Source organism: Lathamus discolor, chromosome 21 (assembly GCF_037157495.1).
Source record: "Lathamus discolor isolate bLatDis1 chromosome 21, bLatDis1.hap1, whole genome shotgun sequence".
NCBI lineage: Eukaryota > Metazoa > Chordata > Aves > Psittaciformes > Psittacidae > Lathamus > Lathamus discolor.
This window is the reverse complement of record NC_088904.1, coordinates 2,812,646-2,829,582: the sequence shown is the minus strand read 5'-3', so window position 1 is coordinate 2,829,582 and position 16,937 is coordinate 2,812,646. Positions and strand designations below refer to the sequence as shown.

At 56.8% G+C, this 16,937-nt stretch overlaps 1 protein-coding gene across 1 annotated transcript; it reads right to left on the bottom strand.

Moving 5' to 3' along the window:
* Positions 1 to 1,751: 1,751 nt before the first annotated feature.
* On the bottom strand, positions 1,752 to 10,736 carry LOC136024419 (AN1-type zinc finger protein 5-like). The gene is made up of 7 exons (XM_065699735.1): positions 10,641 to 10,736; positions 9,883 to 10,167; positions 8,739 to 8,912; positions 7,234 to 7,327; positions 6,010 to 6,128; positions 4,359 to 4,469; positions 1,752 to 2,550 (listed from the first exon to the last, which is right to left on the bottom strand). Exons 3-7 carry the CDS (start codon positions 8,887 to 8,889, stop codon positions 2,402 to 2,404), a joined length of 624 nt encoding a protein of 207 aa, XP_065555807.1. The 5' UTR covers positions 8,890 to 8,912; positions 9,883 to 10,167; positions 10,641 to 10,736; the 3' UTR covers positions 1,752 to 2,401.
* Between the last annotated feature and the right edge of the window lie 6,201 nt (positions 10,737 to 16,937).

Sequence of the window (16,937 nt, the reverse complement as noted above, 5' to 3'; positions counted from 1 at the left end):
GCTTTCCTGTTGCATTTTAGGCTGGAGCTGAGGAACAATTCCTGCCCCAGAGGGTGCTCAGGCATTGGAACAGGCTGCCCAGGGCAGGGCTGCAGGCACCGGCCCTGGAAGCGTTCACACCCCGTGGAGACGAGGCCTCAGTGCCATGGGTTAGGAGTGGCCTTGGCAGTGCTGGGTTGGACTGGAGCAGCTTAAAGGCCTTTTCCAACCCGGCTGATTCTGTGATTCTCTCCGCAGGAGCTGCTTCCCCTCCCCAGGACTCACAACCCTCCTGCGATGCAAGGGGAGGGATGGGGGCACTTCCTCATGGCTTTCCACCTCCTCAAGAGCCATGCCTCATTCTCCCGACTCAGCCTGGCCACACACCCCCGGCACCAGGCGCATCCTCGCTCTGCAACGTGCCGCCGCTCGCGTGCTCCAGACGTGACGCCAGCGTTAACCCAGAGGCAAACCCGTGAGGAAGAGGCTGGTGAGAGGCAGCCTCCACCCGCGCTGCCAGGGACTTGCATCATCCCGAGAGGTCTGAATCCTCCCCGTGAAGCCGTTTGACAGCGGCTGCTGCAGGAACCAAATGGGAAAAAAAGACATCTTGGGAACAATACACCCACCCCCACCTGGGCAGAATTCCCAGGAGGAAACCAGCCCAGGGAAGGAGTTGCCATGACTCCCCCAGCTGCTGGTTCTGCCTCCAGCTCTGCTCTGACACCCTTGTATGAGCTGATGCCATTGGAAACACTTCCGAAGAGAGGGATAGCCATAAGTGGGGCAGAAGCTGCTGCTTTTCCCCCAGGAACCATTGGATTTCTCTGCTGAGAGCTCTGTGGCCACAGCCCCACTCCTCTGTTCCCCTGCAGGAGCCTCCCAGGGTGGTGCAGACCCTGCATGACCTGGAGGATGGCTTTTGATGCACCCCGAGAGCCACTGCCTGCCTTGTGCTGTGTACCTGAGCCCCACAGTTCCCTTTTCAATAGCCCAGAGCTCTCCACGTTTTACTTGAGTGCTACTCACCCTGTGCCTTTTGAGGTACTGAAGTCCTCTGAGCACATCCACTGCTCTCCTTTTGCCTTCCCTTGCACCTTGGAGCCTGAGTCCTCCAGCACCCCAAGCATGAGCCTCAGTGGGTCCAGAGGCCCCCAAGGGACTCTCCCTGCTCCCCAGGGCTCCCCATGGGCTTTCCTAGAATGGCTTTCAGGAGAAAAACCCTGCGCTTCTGGGCACCCAAAGCCCCTCCGTTTGACCTCCCACATGCCCTGCAGCCCTCCACATCCCTTTCCCTGTGCCCCAAATCCCTCTGTCCAGCTTTCAGAGCATCCTCCTGTGGGTCTGGCCCCGCCTCTCATCCCATGGGGACACGCAGCCAGGCGAGAGCAGTGCAGCTGGGGGGTTTCCCAAGCCAATGCACTCATCAGGGAGAAAGGCTCACAGTTAGCAGCAGAGCCCACGGGGGAGGAAAGGACACGGGGAGGGAAGCAGAGGTTTCGTGATCTGAGCTTTGTGCACAACCCCGAGGAGAAAGAATCGTGGAAGGCAGAAGGCAGGGAGCAGAGGGGAGAAGACGACAAACCTCGCTTGGGAAGCGGCTGGTGGCTACTCAGGGGGTGTTGAAGCACAGGAGGCTGGGGCAAGGGTATCCTGCAGCCCAGCCATGGCCCTGGAGCCTGGAAGGCTCCCTCTCTGCTGCCAGAGGCATGGGGAAATGAGCAGCACTTCCCTAGAGGTCCTGACCTGCGCCAGGAGTGCATCTACATCACTTCAAGCCACAAAATAACTTTACTGTGCCAGTATTCTGCTGCTTAACCACCTTGGTGCTGCCACAACAGTGTCGCAAAGGGAGGGGAGGGGTATTTAGAGCATTAAAACTACAGAATCATCTTTTGTGCATCTGAGACCAAACACCTCTCGGGGAGCAGAAGGCAGCCCCGCTGCTGGCATTCCCCAGCTCCCAGTCCTACACCCGCCAACAAGACCTTGGGGCAGAGGGAAAAGTCCAGAAGCTGCTCATGGGCTCCGGCTGCGAGTCCTGGGAGGTTCGCGGGCCTTGGAGCTGCTGGCTGAAGGGAAAGGCAGAGCCTGGCTGCCACATGCACAAACCGCCCCGGTGAAGACAAGTCCAAAGGTCTTAGCGCTGGAGTGGCGGGGCAGGACAGTCCCGTTTCCTTTGGGAAGCTGGTTGGGAGCAGATCAGCTGAGCTGTGGCTGTCGGATGGGCAGGAAGGGAAAGGAGGAACACTAACTGTCTGCCAAGGAGGTGCGAGGAATCCCCATGTCTGCGTGCTGGTTCGTGTGTGCTGCTGGAGTCCCCATCACACCACGGATGGAGCTGGGAGGAAGAGGAGGAAGGCTGGGAGGAAGGAGAGGAGCACCAGGCCACCTGGCTGCAGTTCGAGCTGCTCAGCCCCCTTCACAACTTCTGGATCTTCTCAGCGATAACAATGGGGTTCTCCTTACGGATCTTCTCAGCAGCTTCTGCCTTGTAGTCGTAGGGGCAGGCGTGCATGTCAGAGTACCGGTGGATGGCACAGAACAGGTTCCCGCAGCGGCAGTCGAAGCCTGAAGGGAGGAAGAGCAGAGAGACAAAGCCACTGAACCCCCATGCAGCCACACAGGAAGGCAGCAGGGCCCGCGCTCTTCCCTGCCAGGCCAGAAAGCCCCACTAATGCACAAAGAGAGACAGACGGAGGGGGCCGCTGTCCCCAGCTGCTGAAAGGCTCTGGGTGTGGGGGATGACCACAAGTGGCTCTTTGCTTTCCTCTGGCTTAGCAGCTCCCCTCTGGTCAGCCCCAGCTGTCACAGCAGGGGCGATGCTCCCACAGCAGCTGCTCTCCACGCTCCCCAGGGACAAGGGACATGCCAAGGACTGCAGAGTGCCAGACTGCTGATCCAGCCCCCCAGGCAGCCCGAGCTGGAGCTGAGGCCCCCGAGCCAGGCTCCACGCAGCAGCATCTGAGCTGACCAGCAGTAAGCCAGCAAGCAGCAAAACCCTTCACCTCATTAGGATCACTTTTGAGCTATTTAGGTTTCAAAACTCGTAGTTTAATCCCTTCACTTGGAGACAAGGCTGTGCAGAGATGCTGCTGTTACCACAGCACACCAGGAAACTGAGGCAGAGAGCACCATCTTCCCAACTACAGGCTGTAAATACCACAAACACCTTGCTACGAGGTGCCAGTTTACTCCTAGCTGAGAAAAGCCATTTTATCCTGAATGCCCTGAATTCACAAGGAGCTCTCTGCAAGTTGAATCCTAAAGGAGAGGAATTTTCTCATGGTCTGAAACTCTTAAGGAAACACTAATCCAGGAAAACAATCCTCCCTGCACAGCTGAAGGCAGAACACCCTGCCCAGTTCCAGGCTTAGAAACCCACGTTTATTCTAGGATAGGGTCCTCCAAGCTCCAGGCAAGCTTGGGATCCCCAGCCCAGGGCCTGGACTCAGCTTCCACCACTGGAACCAAAGCACATTTTGCAGTCCCTGGCTGCTGAACACTCCAGGAGAGGTGAGTGCTCCACTAAACAGCATGGATGCACAGCTCTGGCGTTCCCCTTTTCCAGGGAAACACTGAATGCCAGAGTCAATTTAGGGGAATGATGTTTTTATTAAGAAACATCATTTATTAAGCCAAGTTAATTGCTTCGCTTTCCAGGGGCAGTTTTCCTATTGATACCAGTCACCTGACACCATCCCAGCACCTCTCCCTTCAGCTTTCCAGGCTGAACGCCAAGAGCCATCCTGCTCTCAGGAACCTAACAGTGCATTCACAAATGGGATGAGTTTTGGAATGAGATTTCCAGTTTGGGTCTAACTCAGTTCCTGTTACTATTATGAAAACTTTACCACTGACTTAAAGAGGAACAGAACTGGATCTACAGTGAGCACTGCCTTAGCTTCTAGGAGAGAACTGGATTTACAGCGAGCACTGCCTCTGCTTCTGATAGAATACACAGTGAGCGCTGCCTTTGCTTGTGAGATCAGAATTAGATGCACAGAGAGCAATGCCTTTGCTTGTGGGATCACAATTAGATGCACAGCGAGCACTGCCACTGCTGCTAGGAGCAGCTTTTGCCAAGCATCTATCCAGTTCCGCAGCCCTGCATCCAGGGGCTGGCAGGGAGCAGCAGATTCCCCATGCTACTGCCTCAGACGGCACTGTCCTGTCCGCAGGCTGGAATTTCCCTCCCTCTCCCTTGGAGCACCATGTCTTGTGGATGTGAAGTACTTTTAGGAGGGGTACCTCCAAGCACTGACCCACACTGACGCTCTGAACCTAAGCGGCACCACAGCGGGGGCAGTTCTGTCTGCGGGACTATGAATCCACACTACCTGGGCCACAGGCAAGTTCTCCCACAGCCAGGGTCTTACCAGTCAGCCCTATCTTCTTGCGGCAAGTGAAGCAGCGATTCTTCTTCTGTTTGGGTTTTTCTGAGGCTGCCTTGCCCTCAGCTGTGTTCTGGGGTGTTTCAAGCAGGGTACCTGAAACAGAGGCCAGAGTTGTACTACCCTGCTTGATAAACCAAGTAACCCATTCAATCTGTTACGGGAGATTTGCCTTGTTCCACCAAGATCTACACCTCACACAACCTCATGTTTTCCCTCCGTTTCAAATTCCTTAATTCCAAGGCTCAGAAACACCAAGAAAATATTACGGTTTAGCTACGGCATACATACAGTAACACAATGCTGTTTAACTCTGGCTGACAAAAGGTAAGCAGAATTACCTTATGCTTGCCATAGCGTCTGGATAGTCACTACAGCTTAGCTGATGTACAGTAATCAACCACACAGCTGAGCCTAGAGTTAATCTTTGCAGGGGGAAAAAAAGTTAACCCCTTGTAAGTACTACTAATTATTTTGGCTGACTCTTATGTAAGTGTTCCTCATATGTAGGTCTCTGAATGCTTTACACAGATACTCATCGCTGCCTCTAATCTACCAAAAGGAAAACTGAGCTCTGAAAGCCAGATTGTTAAAGGTCACTGATGCTTAGCAGGATTTCCTACAGTACCTAAGCAGGTTAGAGAAGTCAACAGGAGGGAGGAGCTCCAACTGTTAGCAGATAGACACCTGCAGTGCAGGCTGCTCTCAACAACAGGCTAAGGAGACAGTCAGAGGCAGGGAGCGCTTTGTGGATCTGACCCTAAGCAACTTCCTAAGCATCACACAATCAGAAGAAAGGGGCAGGTCTTCCAAGCCTCTTTTGTCAAATAAGTCTCTCATCCTCCTGTTGTAAATTGTCCCCTGGGCTTGCAGAGAAGGGAGTGCCAAATCCAAACTGCACAGTCATATGCAGTGACTGGAACCTGGGGGTTTTTTAGCAACCAGAAACTCCTGGGGTCTTTTTTTAGCTTTCAAATGCTAGCAAGCTGTCAGCTGAACTAAAGGAAGGTGTCTCCAATGCAGTGTCACTTGGTTACGGCTCCGCTGCAACACAATGGCTCACCCTGTAACTCATCAAGTGGAGGATGTACCCTGCTGGGTAATGACACCCCAGCTCCTCTACCACTTCAAGGTACCCACTTGGCAAACAAAGCAACAGGGTTCACACTCCCCTCTAGAGGGGCAAGGATGCCTCCCAGCACACAGGGTGACAACCGCACCGTCACAAGCACATCTCCTCTCTCCCAAGACTCTGCTGGATCCATCTCCTTCCCTCCCTCGAGATGGCAGGGAACTGCAGCCAACAACAGCCGTGCAGCAGGCTGTGGGCCGCTCCGGGCTTTCTGCCATTCACTGGGATAGGCGTCATGGAAGATTATCCTCCTGCCAGAGTCGAGGGCTGGCAGCTACTCAGCCCTCAGCCCACAAAGCAATCTCTATCGGTCTGCCCTCAGGCACAGCATTTTCTCTCCTTCCTGCCTCAGAAACAGTTCTCTCCTCAGCTCTCCTGCAAAGGGCACCTTTAGGTAACAACCCTCTCCTGGAGTTAGTGGCCAGTATTGTCCTTGCTGCTCAAACCAGCTTGTGAGATCGGTGTCATTCAGACTGGGGCAATGGCCAAACCAATCAGTCTAACCTGATGAGGAAGATGCTGACGAGGCTTCTTCTGTCTTGATGAGTTCTTCTGTCTCACTGCTGTTTTCTTCTCTGGATATGCTCATGGCCGTCATCTGATGGGTCACAGGAGTCTGAGCACTGGGAGAATTTGCAACAACCAAATAAACCACAGAACAAATACAAGTATTTCCTTTTGATGAACAGTTACGTGGGAGACGCCTTCAACCCATTAGTTAATTTCATTATACTCAGAGGTAGCTCAGGAGCACAGCAGGCAAATTCCCCTTGAGATCTGGGATCAAAGTTCTTCATATACCAACTAAAATATGAAATTGAATGAGTCTGTGATGATCTCAGTTTCCTCTTCCACTATATCTCAAAGCCAAGGCAACAGCCCATCCAAACAAGTCCAAGGACAGGGAAACAGAATTATGAGTCAGGACTGCAATGGTAGAGCTTAATGCAGTACTGTCTTCCTTCCTATCAACTGTGACCCTAATCTTGCTGTCGCAGCTTCCAGACTGGATCATCACCAGGTCCTTTCACTTAGGACTAGTTTAAAATGGAACAGTTTAACACAGCTAGTGACAACATGCACTGGTTCCAAGAGAACCAGGATGCCACTTCCGACCCTTTGGAACCTGACTATGCGTCCCCTATGCATTCCTATGGAGCCAGGCTGAGCGAGCTGGGTTTGTTCAGCCTGGAGAAGAGAAGGCTCCTGAAGGGGAGACCTTAGAGGAGCTCCAGTGCCTAAAGGGGCTACAAGGAACCTGGAGAGGAGCTTTGGGCAACGGCTGGTAGGGACAGGGCAAGGAGAATGCCTTTAAGCTGCCAAAGGGGAGACTGAGCTGAGCTCTTAGGCAGAAGCTCTTCCCTGGGAGGGTGCTGAGGCGCTGGCACAGGGTGCCCAGAGAAGCTGTGGCTGCCCCATCCCTGGCAGTGCTCAAGGCCAGGTTGGACACAGGGGCTTGGAGCAAGCTGCTCCAGTGGAAGGGGTCCCTGCCCGTGGCAGGGGTTGGAGCTGGGGGAGCTTTAAGCTCCCTTCCAACCAAAACCAGTCTGGGATTCTATGATCATGAAGGACATATCAATCTTCCAGATAAACCAAGATCACAACAGTGCTTCATTCAGCCTGCTTCACAGCTCCCCTTGGCCATACTAAGGATAAGAACCTACCCCTTGTGTCCCAGAGCTGGCTTTTAGCACGGCTGTAGATCCACCCACCAGACTGTGCCCTTACCTGGCTTTTGCATCCTCAGGGCTGGAGTCTCCTTCCACATGCTGCCCCGCAATTGAATCCGAAGCCACGGGGCTGCTGTTGGGACCACTGGATGCTACAAGACAAGATAACAGTCTTGGTGAACTCTTAAAAATGTCAGCAAGTTCCTCGGGTGCTGGACAGCCAAGGAGAAAGCAGAATGAGCGCTCTCAGCAGGCTTTTCACCTCCTGCTCCTTCCCAGGAGCTGGGAGGGTGTAGCCCTGTTGGGATCACTCCTTATTTCCCTATTTTTATACCCTCCCTCCCAAATCTGTGCACAGGTTTCTATGGGTGTAACACATCAAGGCTAGATAGACCTTGCCATGACCCGGTGCAGCTAGCTACTCTTATGTTAGATGAGGAATGAGTTCTTCTAGCAAAGAACTGCAGGTCTTGTTTATGGAGACCTGCGTGGCTCCTCAGGACCCATGAGCTCCCTTTTGCACGATGAGGGTTTATCACAGGAGTTGATGAGGTGTGCTGAATGCCTTCTATTACTGCATAGTTGCTAATATCTGGTACAACCTGACTTCAGCCACCCATGACACCTCCAGCATTCTTTTATTCCCCTTCTTCTCTGCATTGCAAATCAAAGGCTGCATCAGCATACATCACTATAAATGTCAGTATAAATCAGTATATCCTGCCAGTAGAAATGAAAGTGCTGCAGTGCCCAACAAACCTTGAACCTAGCGTCACTTTGCAACTTCTCCAAGGTACAACAACCAGATCCTCATCTCCTGAGAGGAGCTGGCTTCAACAGAAGCACATTCATTTATGTCAGCCAAGGATCTAAGTCAGGTTCTTTTGAAAGCTCTTTGCCAAAAAAGCTGTGTTCCTAATACATATTTTGGGTGGGCCATTATCACACTCAGGAACAGAGCTGGAAGATCTCCAGAAGGGGTTTCTCACTGCCATGGCAAAATCTGTACATGGGGCATCTGCACAGACTCTTAGCCAATGAAGATCCTGCTAATGATGGCAAGTGCATTCTTTCTGTGCACCTAGCTGCCTCCCAGGTGATATGTCAGCTACGTTTAGCTGCCAGATACAAAGCTTTTGTGTCATTGCTTTTGATTGTCAGCTCTCCTAAGAAAAGAGAATTATACAAAGGTCTCAAAGAAAATTTCTTTCCACGGATCTGTCGTGGTTCCCAGCAGCCAGTGTGTGTAACCCAGGGAGCAGGAAATACCTAAAAATCACTGTTAGCACAATGCAGTTTTCCAGTTTACTCAAGGTGCTGACTGGGATGGAGCTTCACAAACAGCTGGGACTGGGAAGGAAACAAACGATCCCCTTACAGGGAACAGAAGCGCTCAAAGGCTCGGGTCCTTGATTTAGGAGCTTGGGTCTGCACAAAAGGGCAAGACATGAGTTTTCTAGGAGGAAATCTGCTGGTGGCCAGCACCAGCACCATGCTCTAGCCCACTTCCTTGACACAGTTTGCACCCATTTAAGACAGGTTTCTCAGACAAAAATCCTCTACCTGGGGGGCTTATCCGGTCACTGCTCTGCTGTCTCTGGAGAAACTCCTTATAGCAAACGGAGCACATCCCGTTGGTCCGGGGGCTGCCATAGAATCCGCAGCCTGTGGTACACAGCAGAGGCACCTGGGTCTGGTTCGTCTCCTGAGCCATCCTGGATCCTCCGAGGTGCCGAGCTACAAATAGGAACACAAATGAGACAGCTGTTAGGGCCGGAGCGCTTGCTCATTGTACGCTGCAGCTGATCAGGAAGGAGCACAAAGGATCCAGAGGGAGCCCAGTTCCTGCATGTGCACAACAACGCAATCCAAGCCCCCTGACACAGGATACCCCCAGCTCAAAAGCAGCCGCAGGATTTGGGTTCCAGGGCCTTGAGCCACTCCAAAAAGCCAACAGGAAGTGGCTCCCAGGACTCAAGAAGAGCCCCCATAGCACGACCAATGACTCCTGCAAACACCAAAGCGAAGAGGGCCACCCCACCGGCCTCGTTAGCTCCATTTTGCACTCGGTGGCATTTGTTTTCATTTTAAGCCTGTTTTAGTTTATTAGTTCTCAGGAAGATGATGCAAGCGCTGCAAAACGAACCCACTGCCTCCCTGTTCCGACATCCTCATGTGCTTCCTGACATATGCTGGCGGATAAGGGGAATGTTAGCGCAGTCAGGCTGAAAAGAAGGATAAGGTTTCTTCCCAGCAGTAAGATGCGGTTCTGGAACACCTTCTCAGGGGAAGCAGCAGACACAATGAAACCTACTTTTAAAATCAAACTGAGTAATGTCTCCCTGGATCACATGCAGTCTTCTCCAAACCCAGGAACGGGCCCCCTCCAGCCACACATGATGTAGCATTTATATGGCACTGCACCCCTTCGAGTGAGAACCATAACTCCCAGCAGCAACAAACACCAATTCAAATCTGTGCCAACAACGTGGCTGCGCCTGGCCCAGCTTCAACACAGGACAAGGGGAAAGGACAACTGCAGCACCATGGCAGGTGTAGGTGGCTCCAGCTTGGGAGCAACAGCGATCCCCTTTGTGGGCTGCATGAAGTACCCCTCACTTCACAGCTCACTCTGCTGCTTTCTTTCACACTCCTACAAAACTTGCTGCATCAAAGGAATAAGACAACAGGAACACGCAATAATTACCCTCCCAGGAGCACTGCTGTGGGGTGGAAGCCGATCAGTTCTGGTTTATTCCTCCTTGTCCTCAGCTCGGTGATATGAATCTCCGCTCTGCACTGGGGCTCCGCTGGCAGAGCTCAGGCCAGCGCTCCCATTACCAGACCAGGAGCCCTTCCCGGCCCAAACCGACCTCTGCTTCGGCACCGGCAGCCGCGGGAGCCCGGCAGGCTGAATCCCCGCGGAGGTAGAGGGAAGGTACCCGCTGCCACACGCGGGCCAGGCGTCAGCTGCTCCTGATGCTGAGCGTCCCTGGAGAAAGCAAGCGACGGCTGCGGGCGAGCTCAGCCCCCCCTGAGCCGCCGGCCCGGGGGGGGACCCGCAGCGGGGGCCGGGCACCCCGCGGCCTCACCGCAAACCCGGCTGCCCCGAACCGCGGGGGAAGCCGAACCTGCCCCGCCGCTCCGCGACCCCGGCCAGGCCGGGCCGGGTTAAACCCCCCCCACCGCGGCCAGGGAGAGCCAACGCCGCCCGCCCGCCCGTCACCCCCCGCCGCGGGGTCCGCTCGAAGGCCGCTGCCCCCCGGCGGCTTCTCTCCGTGCCCACCCCGCCTCCACCCTCCGCGGCCGGGCCCCGAGCCCCGAGCCCCGCTCCCCGCCCGCAGCGGAAATTGAGGCCGAGGCTTTGCGGCCTGCGCGGCGGAGGGGTCGGGTCGGGTCGGGTCGGGTCTGGTCGCGCCGCGCCGGGCCGGGCCCAGCAGCTGGGCCGCACCGGGCCCCACTCACCGGCGGCGGAGGCGGGCGGCCGCCGGGCCGGGCCGGGCCGGGCCGGGGCGGCCGCCGGGAGGCTCAGGCGGGCGGCGGGCAGGGCGGGCTGCCGGGAAACATGGCGGCGCGGCCGCGGGACCGCGGCCCCCGAGCGCCCTCCCCCGGGGAGGGCCCGGCCCGGGCGGGACAGGGGGGGCCGGGCCGGGGGGGTGTGGGGCAGCGGTGGGGCTGAGACCTCCCGGCTGCAGGGCCCAGACAGCCCCGAGCGGTGGGGCTGGGGCGCGGCTGTGCCCCGCTATAGGGGAGAGGCTCCGCTACGGAGAGGGGATCCGCAGCCCCCGCTGTAGGTACCGGGGCGCAGTCGGAGCCAGGCTATAGGGAGGGGGGCGAGACCCCGCTACCCTGGGCCCCAGGGACTGGGGCGTTCCTTGGCTGTAAGGGAGGGAGCAGGGCTCTTCCTGCCCCGCTGTAGGGGCTGAGAGCGACATTGGCTGGGCCCCAGCTATAGGGTAGAGGACGGAGATGTCCCCATCTATAGGGCAGAGGACGGGGATGTCCCCATCTATAGGGTAGAGGATGGGGATGTCCCCATCTATAGGGTAGAGGACTGAGGATGTCCCCATCTATAGGGTAGAGGATGGGGATGTCCCCATCTATAGGGTAGAGGACTGAGGATGTCCCCATCTATAGGGTAGAGGACCAGGGATGTCCCCATCTGTGGAGCAGGGGGTGGGCAATGCTCTTTGCCCCCCCCAGCTACAGGGGCAGGATGCAGCCAGCTCTACCCCAGGGAGGAGGAGGGGGACTGGGGACGCCCATGCCCAGCTCTTGGGTCCAGGACCCTGTACCCTGCCTATGGGGGGGACCTGGCGGGCAGCAGTGCCCCTTGGGCATTTCTGCTGTGATGCCCTGAAAGGGGGCAGATGTTAGGGGTTAGAATTGGATGAGCTTTAAGGTCCCTTCAGTCCAAACCATTCCATGGGTCTATGATGCTCTGGTGTCTCCAGCTGGAAGGAATTCCCGGATGCAACACGGTTCCTGCCGCTCCTCACCGGGCCCTGGATGGGTTTTAACCGTGTTTAACCTGGATGTGTTTAACCCCTGGATGGGTTTTAACCGTGTTTAACCTGGATGTGTTTAACCCCTGGATGGGTTTTAACCGTGTTTAACCTGGATGTGTTTAACCCCTGGATGGGTTTTAACCGTGGGCGCTGTTGTGACCCAGCCTGTCACAAGGCTCATTCAGCTCCCGGTCGTGGGGAGCCCAGCACGGAGCCCACCAGGCGGAGCACCCATTGCCCGGCTGTGCTGAGCCGGGAGCAGGACCCCTGGAAGCCACCGCCCGGCTCTGGGTGCTCGGGGGTGTTCATGGATGCTCTCCCACCGCCCTGGAGGACACGGCCGTGAGACCGCCAGGTGGCGCCAGCCTCACACGGCAACGTGGCCGTGAGCCCATCACCGTGCGTCTGGTACCGCGTGTGCCCATCACTGACCGGGCACCTCCCGTGTGCACATCACCGTGCATCCGGTCACCCCCCATGTGCCCGTCACTGACCGGTCACCCCCTGTGCACCCATCACTGACCGGACATCTCCCATGTGCCCCTCACCGTGCATCCGGTCACCCCCCGTGTGTCCGTCACTGACTCCCTGCGTGCCCATCACCGTGCGTCCGGTCACCCCCTGTGTGCCCATCACTGACCGGACACCCCCAGCTCCCTGCAGCCCTGGGTGGTCCCAGAGTCCCCCTCTGGAACTGGAGCCCCTCTTGGCCAATGCGGGTCCCCGAGGCCAGGTTGGACACAGGGGCTTGGAGCAAGCTGCTCCAGTGGAAGGGGTCCGTGCCCATGGCAGAGGGTGGAGCTGGATGAGCTTTAAGGTCCCTTCATCCCAACCCAGGCTGGTTTCTGTGATTAACACATGCTGTTCTACGATGCTCTGCACCAGGGAGGTTGCTCCCGGCTGACACAACCGGAGTTTGCCCCTTCCCTGCTCCACTCTCCCCTCGCCCCCAGAACAGCTGCAGTCACCCAGTGCTCTCACTACCACAACACCCAGGCATGCTCTGGAGCATCATCTCCATCTGCCCTTGAGCCGAGACAGTGAAGAGAGGAGCTGCCTCCACCTCTGCCCGCTGCCTGGCTGCATGAGCCCTCTCTTAAGCATCTTCTCTGCCTGGCTTCTCTAACGATTATGGCAGAGCCTCTAAATGTCACTCCACTAAAGGGAGCAACGCATCCAGAGAGGGGAGGGCCGGGTGAGACAGGATGGGAGAAACAGGAGCAAAACACCATTGATTTCTGGCCAATTATCACTTTTGTCAAAGCAGCACAATTAAAGGATGAGGACACATTTCCAATAGCCTGCCCGCCCGTCTGAGACGAGACACTGCTTCATCAGCCTGGCCAACCACATCTGCACGCACACAAGTGCTTCATGTCTGCACATGCGTGCCCATGTACGCTCGTAGCACATGCATGTGCATGCAGACGCAGACGCGCTGGCGGGCTCGGCTCAGCAGCGTCTGCTGAGCTTGTTTTCCCTGTGGAGTTAATCTCCCCAGCCCGCTGCAGCCAAGATGTGGCTCCATCTGGCTCTGGCAGAGCCCTGTGATGGTGCAGGGCTCTGGGGATGGTCAGTGAAGCCCTGCTCTGGGCTCCCACCCAAAGAGGAGCTGGAACCACAAGAGCTTGACCCATTTCTCATCCTTAGGGTCCTCTGTAAAATGTCTTCTCTCCATGGCTTCATCCCTGCTCCTCCTCGCTGCCCCAGCACGCAGGGGCTGGCTCCCCTGCACCCGAGGCTCTCCCGTTCTGCCGGCTGGACACGTGCCCTAAGGGTATTTGGTTTCTTGTGCTCTTGCAGGATGAGGGTTGGGGTCATGCAGCTCTGGGTTACACCATTTACATCGCTGCTGGCAGGTGGCATTTGGGACCATCAAAGATGCCAGCGAGTTTAAAATGTGCCATGGCCATTCTGGCAGCGCGTGGACAATACCCACAGTGTGGGCCTTGGGATTCGGCAGGAGCTTTGCTTGTGGTTTGCAGCATCAGGAGGGTCAGATGCTTCCACCCCCAGAGGCAAACCCAAATCCAGGGTCAATTCTTGACAGGGACAAGTGGCAGGACAAGAGGGACACTGGCAGGCCAAGGGGAATGGCTTTAACCTGCCCGAGGGGAGACTGAGATGGGCTCTTAGACAGAAGCTCTTCCCTGGGAGGGTGCTGAGGCGCTGGCACAGGGTGCCCAGAGAAGCTGTGGCTGCCCCATCCCTGGCAGTGCTCAAGGCCAGGTTGGACACAGGGGCTGGGAGCAGAGGTTGCTGTGGTTGAGCAGACCCCAAATCCCCCCTCCCAGCCCCGCAGCCTTGTCCCTGGGGGCTCTGCCACCCCAGGAGATGCTCCCAGAAGAGTGGGGAAGGAAGGAGAGTGCCTGGGCTCAGGCTGTGTTGCATGGGAGAAATGGAGGTGTTGCCTGGTTAAATGGAAAACCAGGGAGGCTGCGGATGGCAGGAGCCCAGTGCTCCCTGTGTGGAGCTCCATCCATCGCCCCTTCCCCAGGGGAGGAGCAGGACCTGAGCCCCAACACCCTGCCCGGCTGCCACCCATCACCGCTTCCCTCTCCTGGTCCAGCCCTGCAGGGCTAACACATTAACCTAGTGCTGCACCGGCCCCGGCTGCAGCACCCCGTGCTGCCTGCCTGCATGACACACATCTGGGGAAGAAGAGAGCCGGGAGGGGGGTACAAAATCCTTTTAACAGGCTCAGTGGGTTAGAAACCCCCTTGCAATTACCACCTTCTCCTTGGCCAGCGCACACAAAGGACTCTCCGGGGCGCCGGGCACGTTCCTGACAAACCCACCGCGCCCGTGGGAGCCAGGAGGCAAGAACAGATGCGGGAGCCCTTTCAGACGCTGCTATTTGGTTGCAAACTGCTTAATTTCCTGAACAAAATGATATTTTTGTTGTTGTTGTTTTGATGGAAGGACAGCACTTTTTTGGCATGGTACGATCCCAGGGCTATTCATCCGTCGCCACAGCAACGAGCTCCATCAATGGCCATCCGAGATTGCGGATGATTAGAGACAACATGTAAAAGGTGGAAGACGCTGGGCACCTCACAAACCTCATCTTCCCAAATGACTTGAATTATCCTCATTATTTCTCCCCAGCCAATTCTCTCCCCTGGTCTGCGGGAGACGTCGCTCTTATATAAACACGGGAAGAGCCGAGTTATGAGAGCAGGCGGAGGAGAAGGGAATGGTCCCTTTTGGGGGAGGACTGACCTGGAAAGCTCATGACATGGAGGATGAAACCCTCCGAGATGCTCAGGGAGATGAAAAGCTCTTCCTGTGCCTGGGGTGGGCATCGCTCAGGCTGCAGAGTGAGGCTGCTGGGGCAGTGGGAGCACAGCTGGGCTTTGGGATGGGGTGGCCGCAAACTGTGCTTGGCCCCAGCCCTGCAGGACCTTGCACCCTCCTGTGGCTCTGCCTTGAGCTTTGCTGCTGCATCCTAGGGATGTGCTGGGGAGCTTCAAGGGCCTGTAGGGACAGGCCAAGGGGAATGGCTTGAACCTGCCCGAGGGGAGACTGAGATGAGCTCTTAGGCAGAAGCTCTTCCCTGCGAGGGTGCTGAGGCGCTGGCACAGGGTGCCCAGAGAAGCTGTGGCTGCCCCATCGCTGGCAGTGCTCAAGGCCAGGTTGGACACAGGGGCTTGGAGCAAGCTGCTCCAGTGGAAGGGGTCCCTGCCCGTGGCAGGGGTTGGAGCTGGAGGAGCTTTAAGGTCCCTTCCAACTGGAACCATTCCTTGATTCTCTAATTCCATGATCTGAGTCCAGTTGCTCTTGGAGCACTTCAGGGACCCAGCCCATCACCACCACATGCTCTGGGCATAAACCAGAAGGAAACATTGCTGGAGCCCACCGGAGGTGCACCCCATCGCAGCAGAGGGGCTTCCCACAACACCGGTGTCCATGGGGCTGTGCTGGAGCATGGTGCCCATCAAACTTTAATGCCTGCCTGCACTATTCATGGTGCTTTCAATGGCAACCCAGGAATTGCACTGAACGGCCTGAATATTTCATGGGTGGCTCCACACCAGGATTTTGGGAGGGTTTCCTCTGCTGCTGCCACCCCATCCCCACCCCGCTGTGAAGTCTGAGATGTCCAGTGGGGAAGAAGGGTGATGATGCCCTGATCCGCAGCCAAAGAGTCCCACAGCAATAACCCAGGGTCAGGTCCAGGGCAGGAGGAGCAGGATGTCCTGCTGGGAATCTCTGCTCCAGGGGGAAGCAGGAGACCCTGGGTGCAACGTTGGGGTCTCCGACGTGACCTCCCAAACTGCCTTCAGTGGATGTCCCAAAGCACCGTGTGGGGTCCACCCCGAGGGACAGAGACAGGGGCAGCAGCCGTCCCCATCCTCACCGCAGGGCTGTCCCCCATGCTGGAAGTCCTTGCAGGGACAAGTGGTGGCACAGGAGGTGACAGCCGCTGGGGTGCTGGGATCCAGCTCAGCTCCCCATGGACGCATCCTGCCATAATGCAGGATCCTGATCCGAATCAGCCGGCCTGTGCCAGGGCAGCGATGGGGGAGCTGATGGCAAGAGCACATTGCCCTAGAGCAGCCCCTTCTCCCCCAGCGCCCTTGGATGGGGACCTGCTCAAGCAGCTTCTGCCTTTCCTGCATTTGGGAGACTGCTGGGGGGGGGGGGCTGCTTCTGAAACCCCCTTAGATGAAGCCTGGAGGGCAGCAGAGCCCCCAGATCCCACGGCAGGGACAGGGATGCTGCAGCCTCACTAGGTTCAAGCACTGGTGTGGCTCAGATGATGCCCCAGAGCCCCTGTCTCTGCCTGGGCAGACCCCATCGTCCTGCACGTGCCCACCTCACTCTGTGCCTCAGTTTCCCCACTGTACCCTGGGGATGAGCCAGCCCTCAGGCATTTTGTAGGGGGTCATGGCCACCCTCCAGGGCCATGAGCAAGAGAACAGGATACAGGTGGGATCCTGACCTCCACCAAGGGACAGACCCCAGCTCTGAGCACGCCGATGGGAGAGGTGGCCAAGGGACACATTCACCCATCATTTTCTCCATCAAACGGGAGGAGCAGGAGGCTGGGCCGGGCGCCCCAGGGGCCAGCACCAGTCAAGATCAGCTTTGCCTCCCCTCTCTGTAAGGATGCTGGAGCCTGTCCTTGAAGCAGGGGACCAAGGACCACTGTGACCTCCCCTGAGCGGCTCCAGGAGAGCAGGGTCAGAGCAACAGCCCTGACACGGGAAGGTGACTGTCCTTGGGGCAGGGGTAGTCCTCAAGTGGTCCC